The sequence below is a fragment of the Pollachius pollachius genome, assembly GCF_949987615.1.
Source record: "Pollachius pollachius genome assembly, chromosome: 12".
NCBI classification, from domain to species: Eukaryota; Metazoa; Chordata; class Actinopteri; order Gadiformes; family Gadidae; genus Pollachius; species Pollachius pollachius.
This window is the reverse complement of record NC_136945.1, coordinates 3803034-3813033: the sequence shown is the minus strand read 5'-3', so window position 1 is coordinate 3813033 and position 10000 is coordinate 3803034. Positions and strand designations below refer to the sequence as shown.

The 10000-nt window shown below is 45.4% G+C and overlaps 1 protein-coding gene across 1 annotated transcript in view; it reads left to right on the top strand.

The window, feature by feature from the left end:
• Nucleotides 1-10000, top strand: part of chl1b (cell adhesion molecule L1-like b) — a 67512-nt gene that overhangs the window by 44281 nt on the left and 13231 nt on the right. Inside the window, exons 13-22 of the mRNA XM_079748462.1 lie at nt 696-807; nt 1404-1570; nt 1818-1983; nt 2172-2296; nt 3193-3294; nt 3858-4055; nt 4673-4743; nt 5929-6151; nt 7903-8018; nt 9495-9705. Coding sequence (XP_079604588.1) covers nt 696-807; nt 1404-1570; nt 1818-1983; nt 2172-2296; nt 3193-3294; nt 3858-4055; nt 4673-4743; nt 5929-6151; nt 7903-8018; nt 9495-9705 — 1491 coding nt within the window. The remainder of the gene's footprint in view (nt 1-695; nt 808-1403; nt 1571-1817; nt 1984-2171; nt 2297-3192; nt 3295-3857; nt 4056-4672; nt 4744-5928; nt 6152-7902; nt 8019-9494; nt 9706-10000) is intronic.

Sequence of the window (10000 nt, the reverse complement as noted above, 5' to 3'; positions counted from 1 at the left end):
AACAACAACACAACAGCATGATTCTCTCCAATATCTCATACATGTCATAGGCATCTTGCCTACAGGTAGACTGTAGGCAATGGGATTCAAACCCAGAACCATTCAGTGGGTAGGATGGATATGGACTTGTTATGTGAGAATGGACAAGGTATATGATGATGACATTATGATATGGATGTTAGTATGGACATGTTATGTTGTGATTATGTCATGTCATGTATGTGAGGATGAACATTTAATGTCATGATATTGTTACATTACGTGATTATATAATCTTACAGATGGATTGGACATGTTATGGTTATGACAATGTTATTTCATGGATGTGACAATGGACATGATTATGTAAATGTATGGATGTGAGGGGACAGACTATGATAATGAATGTCTATGTTATGGATGTTATAATGGACTTGTTATGATTATGAGTATATAAACGTATGGCTGTCAGTGGACAGGTTATGATTATGATTGTTTATTATTATGATTATGGATGTGATAATGGACATTTTATGAATATGGTTATATAAACATATGGATGTGAGTAGGCATGTTCTGATTTGGATTATATGATTGTTTGGATGTGAGTGGACATGCTACGATTGTTAATATTAAGCATGTGATGATGGACATGTTATGATTATGACCATGTTATGAATGGGATGTGATAGCGGACGTGCTGTGTGTCTCCGCAGACCTGAAGCCCAGGTTCCTCACACCAGAGGGGAGGGAGTACTCGGCCGTCGAGGGCAAGGCGGCCATCTTACACTGCAATGTCTTCGGCTCTCCTCCTCCCTCCATCACATGGTACGCAACCACACACACACATACACACACTCACGCACACATGCATGCACAAACACACACACACACACACACACACACTCACATATGCATGAACACAGCTAAATAGGGTGAGGGTTACTCTGTCTCTCTTTGAATGCTAACAAGCATGCATTCAAACAAGCAGCCACATACACGCGTACACACACACGGTCCTAATATTAACCTACAAGCACAACTCTCTGTACTCCCACACACGGTACCAAGCTGGGCATGGCTGAAAAGGAGCATCTGATGCTCTATCTACCCCGGAGAAATAGATAAATAAAGGAATACATTAAGTATTTATTAATGAAATAATAAATACACTTGCAAAAAGCCATCTGGTTGCTGTTCCAGATATCTAGCCAGCAGAGTGCACTGTACATCAATCTAACCAAACTGCCTCTGAACATCTTTTTTTCTTCATTTGTAATTGCTTCTCTCGTTTCTTTTCTTTCTAAATCGTGGTTAATTTTGGCCGCCGCTCCTATCGAGTTTCATTTGAACCGAGACCCGAAGTTTCTTGGAAAAAAATATTAAATATATATATAACTAAATATATATATTTATTTCAACAGGAGCAAGGACGGCTCTTCGGGGGCTGTGGAGGGGCCGCGGCTCACCGTGCACAGAAACGGATCGCTGGAGATCCGCCGCGTAGAAAGAGAGGACATGGGAGAGTACCGGTGCATCACCAATAACACGGAGGGAACAGCTGCCATCGCCGCAACGCTCGCCGTCAGAGGTACTCCCCTTCAGCCCACCTGCCCCCCTCCCCCTGCACCGCCCCTCACCCCCTTTCCAATATTCTCACACAGCCGCCGTGTCCCCAATTGCACTCCTTTCCAAATTGAGGGAAATTAAACTCTGTGATGTCTCTCTCTCTCTCTCTGTCCCGTTCTCTCTCTCTCTATCTCTCTCTCTCTCTCTCTCTCTCTCTCTCTCTCTCTCTCTCTCTCTCTCTCTCTCTCTCTCTCTCTGGCCTGTCTCAGATCCCACCAGGATCATTGTCTCTCCAGAGGATGTTCAGATCCTGGCGGGGTCCGCGGCCCAGCTCTCGTGCTCGGCCGAGTACGACAAGTCCTTCAGCAACGACTTTGAGCTGCTCTGGGAGAAGGATGATATGGAGATAGCCAGCAACCAGACTGAGGATTCACGGTACTGCCAGACCCCCTTCACCCCCCCTCCCTCACCCAAAACAAATGCCTTTCCATTTTCATCCTTCGGTTGACTTTGTTTTGTTGTGTTCGTTTCGGAGGGCTCCGTTGTGGCTTTTGAGAATGCGTAAACATGTTTTACCCCGTGGCTCAAAGCCGTGTCTTCTCTGTCCGTCTTGTCCCTTATAGGTACTTTGTTGAGGACGGCCTCCTGCAGATCAGCAATGTGAGCTACGAAGACCAGGGCAGGTACACTTGCGTAGCCCGGACGTCGATTGATCAGGACCGGGCAGAGGCCATGCTGGTGGTGTTGGGTGAGTAAACGTATTGGCAGCCTGAACCTCTCGCCCCCTCGCCGGCCTCACCTGTGACCTCGGCGGCTGCACACCTCCTCACAGGCGCCGCGGTGGTCGCCCATCGATCCGGGAATTAAAATAGAGCCAGGTGCTCGGAGGCCACCGAGAGAGACAGACAAGGCTCTACTCACCTCCTACCTCCCCTCTCCTTCTTCCTCCTTCTACCCCTCCTCTTCCTCTCCATCCTCCTTACCCTCCTCTTCTTCCCCCTCCTCCCACTCCTCTTTGTGTGTGTGTGTGTGTGTGTGTGTGTGTGTGTGTGTGTGTGTGTGAAGCACTTTGACCGTGTGTTTTAAAAGTGCCATTTGAATAAAGCTTTGCTTACTTATTCCGCCCCCTTTTTCTTCCTCTCCCCTCTTCTTCTCCTCCCCGTCCTGATTTAACATTCATCACATACAGGGGTCCACCTCCATATTCTAGTAGACTCCAGAGAAATATGCTCTGTGTTTATTTTCTCTCGTGACTTTTTTGGGGCATGAGAGATGTGAGTTTGAGAGATGTGAGTATGAGGGATGTAAGTATGAGAGAGAAATAGAGAGAGAGAGAGAGAGAGAGAGAGAGAGAGAGAGAGAGAGAGAGAGAGAGAGAGAGAGAGAGAGAGAGAAGAGAGAGGGGGAGAGACGGCAGTACGAAATATGATAGGATGAAGGATGTGATATGAGAGTGAGAGATTTGAGTATGACTGAGTGTATGAGAGATGTGAGCATGAGAGATGAGAGCAAGAGAGAGTTCATGAGAATTGGGAGCAAGAGAGATGTGTGTGGTAGTATGTGAGGGATTGCTGCACATTATCTGCATAGATTGCTGTTTATTTTTGCTGTCCAACGCCCGCCTCGCTGTGGTTTGGATTTCAGATGTACCCGACGCACCTACGAACCTGGTGCTATCCGAGCACAAGAACCGAGGTGTGAAGCTGAAATGGAGCCCTGGGGAAGACCACGGCAGTTCGACCACTGGTAATAGGAGCATCCATCTATTGTGCTGCGCCTCGGCAAAAAGCCTGTGCTATATTAACTCCAAGCGTGCTACAGTGTTCAAAATCTAAATCCAGTGTGATTGGATTGAAAAAAAATACCATATTTTGAGCCCACACGCCGCCAGTCGCCATAAGAAGTCTTAGTAATGCTCTGAAATATCTTGTACAAATCTAGCTCTATTATTGATCCTTCCAAGCATAAATTATCGCTCATCTCCCCCAGCAAAGAACGTGCAGAAAGCAGAATCTGAGGAGTTTCACTTCACAGCTGGCAGCTGGATGAGATATGCTTTTTGGCAGGAGACTAACTCTCACTCTGTCTCGCTCCATCTCTCTCTGTCCCTCTCTCTCTCTCTCTCTCTCTCTCTCTCTCTCTCTCTCTCTCTCTCTCTCTCTCTCTCTATCTCTCTCACTCTCTCTGAAACACAGACATCTAAACACAAACTAACACACACACCTAAACACACACACACACACACACACACACACACACACACACACACACACACACAGCTAACTCCCTGTGTTGTCCCCCGGCTACAGAGTTCATTATCGAGTATGAGGAGGGCCAGTGGGAGCCGGGGAAGTGGAAGGAGCTGGTGCGGGTTCCGGGGAACCACGGCTCGGCCCTGCTCAAGCTTCACGGGGACGTGGACTACCGCTTCCGCGTGGCCCCCCTCAACGCCGTGGGCAAGGGCCGTCCCAGCGAACACACAGAGAGATACAAGACCTCCCCGGCAGGTCGGAACCCGTTCCTCTGTCTGTGTGTGTTTCTGTCTCTCTGTCTGTCTCTCGGATTGTCGGTCTGTCCGTCTGCCTCTGTCTCTCTGTCTTTATTTTCTGACGGCCTGTGTTTCTTTCTCTCTGTCTGTCTGTCTGATTGTCGGTCTTTCCATTTGCATCTGTCACTGTCTTTTTCCTGTCGGTCTGTATTTCTCCCTCTCTCTCTGTGCCTGACTATCTGTCCCTGTATTTCTGTATCTCTCCATCTCTGACTCTGTATGTATGCATATCTATCTGTCTCTCTTTGTGTCTTTATGGCTCTCAGTCTCTCTTTCCGTCCGTCTCTCTCTCTCTGTATCTCAGTCTCCCCCCTCCTTTCCTTTTTATCATTCCCCATTGTTCCCTTGGCCGCTCTCATTGTTTGTTTCTATCCTCCCGATAACGGTCACTAGGCCGACCAAGCGGTTAAGCAACAATGAGCACTATCTGAACTCCAAAAACACACTCCAACTTGCTCAATAATTGATTTCACGGGTTTGGGACTGTGTGTGCGTTTCACTGGAGATTTCCTCCCCAAACAACTGCTGGTGACGACGGAAATCTATATTGCTTCTTCTTCTTCTTCTGCTCCATAGCTCCTGAAAAAAACCCTGAAAATATCAAAATCGAAGGTCATTTGCCATATGAAATGGATATCATCTGGGAGGTAAGGAACGCAGACTACGTTCTGCAGGCTGCACTCACTCTCTCTCTCTCTCTCTCTCTCTCTCTCTCTCTCTCTCTCTCTCTCTCTCTCACTCTCTCGCTCTCGTTCTTTCTCTCTCTCTCTCTGTATACATATATATCTATACAGTGCATATCTCTTTAACTGCTGAAGACTTGGATGTCGGCCGTCCTGATGAATTATTGCCACACTATGTCTGCAGACATCTCAGAATCAGGTGCATTCCATGAATGCCAAACACACAATTATCAATGGGTACATTTGAAATTGAATTATCCAACTTGTAATGTTTCCCATTCTTCTGCCACCTCCTGCAGTGGAGACATTTTCTGGTAGCACTTTGAATGAAAGGCCCCGTTGTACCCTTTTGATTGGGAAAATAAAGGGGCAGCCATGAAATGGAGCTAAATTATTTTCCTTCCTCTACATACTTGAGTATATTCCGCCCTCATTGTATTAAAGATGAAAAAGATTAATCTGCCCCTCTCTTATTATCTGTCTGCGGCCCCTGTCACGCTATATGCTAACCCGACACCCAGGATTCACTCGCTATTAACGGTTTGCTTTTCTGAGGTTAATGGTATCTCATTTTCTTTGGCAAGTTTAGAGGTCCCCAACCTTCTCCCCCTACCTCCACACACATCAGACTCCAGGCTCGGAAGTGTGTGGACCAGAGCATTACATTTCTTACAAGATAGTTGCAGGAAAAATCACTATGCCAGAATGTTAACCCTAACGGTATTGAAGTTCAGCGTGCTGGTTTGTCAAAATATCCCCATGGAAGTTGAGGCAGTGAATGGAGCAGTGTCTTTTAAAGTTACACCTAAATGACTGCAATTATATCAGAGAAGTTAAGAAATTAAGACAGATCAGACAGAAAGAAAGACATTAATATAGAGACAGAAACCAACAATACACAGAAGGAAAGCGAACAGAAATCAAGATAGAACAGACAAAACAGATAATCAAAAAGAGAGAAAGAAATGAATACAGAGTTATTAATCAGGACAAAACAGTCAGAAACGAAGAAAGAAATAATAAGACAGAAAGAAAAATATAGTCTTAAAAGGGGGGGAGACTGAGAGCTGTAACGAGAAGGAAAGAGATAGGGAATGGGCTTGCGAAAAAAAGCTTTGTAATTCTTCTTGCATACTTTTTACTCATCAGCCACTGCTTCCTATCGAGCACAACGGGCCGGGCCTGGAGTACAAGGTGAGCTACCGGCGGCAGGACCTGGATGAGGACTGGAAGGAACACACGGTGAAGAGACACTCCTTCGTTGTGACGGACACGCCCACCTTTGTTCCCTACGAGATCAAGATCCACGCCAGGAACCACCAGGGATGGGCCCCGGAGCCCCGCATCATCAGCGGCTTCTCTGGAGAGGACTGTGAGTATTCGCTTTTTCTTCCGTGTCACTTACTGATACTTAATTAAATGTTCATATAATTACTTTTTGTGTTCTTCAGCAGCCTTCAAGATAAATTAAAATCACAAAACAAAATGAATATTTCTGACTTCTATTTACTTACTTTTCTTTCCTTCATTTGTCTGTGCTTTGATCAGAGATATCCTGTTTTTTATGTTATTTAAGCCTAAGTTTTAGATTCTGGGTCGACACTAGGCCTTTTATATTCACTGTAAAATAGCTATGTGGTTTCCCCTGATAATGAACCGAATGATCCGCCTAACTGAGTTCTATAGAAAACTCATTATCCTCCCGTCTCCAGCCTTCTTTTGGAATTGCCCCAAGGAGGTCACCTCAGGTTAGGGCTCATCGCACTATAGTGGTCACCACATGATGAGCTTTCAGCATTAGTGTGGCCAACGTCGCCAATGTATTAACCCATTTACCTACTCCTAACCCTATTGAGTCGAGGGCTGAAGCACGACCTAGCGCTGACGCTATCAGCCGCTCAAGGTCTCCATTTTGAATCTGCCCCTAAAAGTACAAACAATTTCAACTCTCCGCTTGTTGTTGTTTGACCTTCCGAAGTATACTAAATCCGATCACAGACTTGATTGAAGATTTAAACCAACAGAATCAAAATATAAACACTTTAATTGTTTCTTAACCTAAATGCATGCCTCCAAAGTTTTATGAGGACAAGGCGTTGAACCGGCCTCTGTGGGCTGGCTATATTCCCAACATCCTACCTTGCGTCCAACTCTTTGCTCAAAGCTCATCATGTGTTGACCACTTATCTCTGCCCACACACCCCACCACCACGTACAGTGGTAGAAACAGAATCAGTCTCAGTAGTATTAAGTTGCAGTGTTTCTAGCGCACCCTATACCCTTGCATTTAGTTAGTCCCTCGTGTGTTGCCACAGGATTTATGAAATGTTCAACTAGATGTCTGGTGGTGATGACATGTGAGAGTGTGGTTCTTTTAGTCGCTGTGTTGTTTTCAGAGGCTAGCTATTGCCAACTAGTTTAATGAACTGTCCCGTTGTTGCTGAGTGCAGCTGAAGCTACCTTTCCCCCCTGTGGGTGTTTCTGATTGGCTTCACCGTTGGCATAGTCACTGATATTTGAATGTGTGTGTGTGTGTGTGTGTGTGTGTGTGTGTGTGTGTGGTGCATGACTGCGCTTCATTTGTTGTTTACATGAACGTGTTTTCTATGTGAATTATTTTGCGTCTGTTCTTGCATGAATATATATTTGCATATATACATATATATGTGTATATATATATATATATATATATATATATATATATATATATATATATATATATATATATATATATATATATATATGTATTTGCTTGTGTGTAAGTGTGTGTGTGTGTATGCCAACAAGTGTGTTTCTGTTTATGTGTCTTAATATGTGTGTGTGTGGGTTTGCATGCTTGTGCATGGGTAAACCTATGTTTCTGTGTGTGGGTGTATGTGTGGGTGTATCTGCATGTGTGTGCGCCTGCCTACCCTACGTGTGCAAAACTACATGTGTGCGCGCATACCTGTGTATGTGCGTATGTGTGTGTTTGTGTGTGACTACATGTGTGTGTCTGTTTGGGTAAATGTGTGTGCATGCATGTCCGTCTGTGCATGCCTTCATGTGTGTGTCTGTGCGCATGCCTGTGTGTGTGTGTGTGTTTGTGTGTGTGTGTGTGTGTGTGTATGTGTATGCGTGTAGTCCCCAGCGCTGCACCGGATAACGTGACGGTGGAGGTGATGAACAGCTCCGTGGTCAAGGTCAGCTGGATGCGCGTGCACAAAGACAAGCTGCACGGCCACCTGGGGGGCTACAGGGTAAACGCTCTTAAAACACACACACACACACACAAACACATACACATACACACACAAAAACACACAGGTACGTGCGACTGAAAAGAAACAGCCCTGACCTTCCTTTAACCCTTGGCCTCCGTCACCCCACTCAGCCGCTCAAAGCCCCCTGGCGATGCTATACACACACACACACACACACACACACACACACACACACACAAACACACGCCCACATACATACGCTCACACACACACACACACACACAGTCCCCCCCGTGGGTGAGTGCCTCCCTTTCACCAGCGGGACCCCATTGGGGCGGCCAGTGGGTTCAGGACCCCCCTGATACAATGGCTGCCCAATAGCTCCCCTTGAGAGTCACAAATTCATAATATGCTTAAGATGCATAATATGCTTCTATCTGATATTTTATATCAGGTACTATTCAATTAAATAATTGATAAAGCTGTATGTTTTTCTTTTTAAGTAAAGTAGGAAGATACATTGAGTAAGAAAGTTGGCTATTTGAAAAGCAATGATTCGGCAAACACATGTACACACAGATACATAACACATTAAAACATGATTCTTGTGGAACAAAACTTTTACCCTACACGCATTAGTCCTGGTACCTGCTACATCAGTAATAGTTGTAGTAAAATTCACTATAAAATAAAAAAAACAAAGTATATCAGTGTGCGATTCTGTTCATATTTACATATTTTTTAAGTAGGCTATATACTTCATCCTAATAGAGTTCTTTTAATTCAATTATGGATTTTGGTTTTAGTGTACGACATGTGTGACCCCAAGATTCTCAGAGGCTAGATCTGGTAACCCTCATAATCAATGTCTAGGCGCGCCCCTGAATGGATAAAGAATGTATGGAAGTGGGCAGAATAGTCTGGATATAATGGATTTATTTCTTGGTTTCAAACTCTAATGTCCACAGTCTACCTTTTAGCATCCTTGAGCAAGTGCATAACCCCTACCCTGCTCCTTAATGTCATGCATCTGTAGTCAACATGAATCACTTTAGATAAAAGCATTTGGGAAAGAGAAGCTGTGGAATTCAAGAATGTAATGTGTGCCATTCGTAATTGCTGCTTGTTGAACAAGTAACCAACAGATTACTATGAGTATTCACTCATTTAGCTGACGCTTTTATCCAAACGTCTCTGTTTCCTCGTCACATACACATTAATTGAACAAGAAGCTTGAGCAACGAGCCACCTTGTTTGCACTGCTGAGGAAGCCAGGCATTCAAGTATTTTGTGGACATTAGTGAATGTTGATTTTTTATATATGCAATGTGCCCACAACAATGTGGCAATCATTTGTCAATTTAGAATTCCTATTCTATTTAGCTTTTTTAATAATACAAACTTGAAAATAAGAGCATAAAAGCGAATCGCATTGCAGAAAATTAAAGTCAAAGTCAAATACTAATAGTAGCATTTCCTTCCTCTTCTTCTTGTCCTCTCTCGCTGGTGCAGGTGAACTGGTGGCGCCTGCGGAGCCTGACGGACGCCAAAAAGAAGAGCCAGCACGGGGAGCGCCACACGCTTGCCTTCCCCGGGGACCGCGGCCACGGCCTGCTGCCCGGCCTAACGCCCTTCTCCGAGTACAGCCTCATGGTCATGAGCTTCAACGGCCGGGGCAACGGACCGGGCAGCCACGTGGTCGTCTTCAGAACCCCGGAGGGAGGTGAGGACGGGGGGGGGTGGTGGTTAGGATGGGTCTGCTTGAGTGGGGGAGATGGGGGAGATGGGGAGAAGGATAAGGGAGGAAGATGAGGTGGGTGTGGTGATTAGGGCGGTTGTAGTTGAGGGGGGAGATGGGGGAGATGGGGAGAAGGATAAGGGAGGAAGATGAGGTGGGTGTGGTGATTAGGGCGGTTGTAGTTGAGGGGGGGAGATGGGGAGAACGATAATGGAGGAAGATGAGGTGGGTGTTAGGAAGAGAGGGAGAAGGGTGAGGCAGGACACAGCGAATTGTTTGG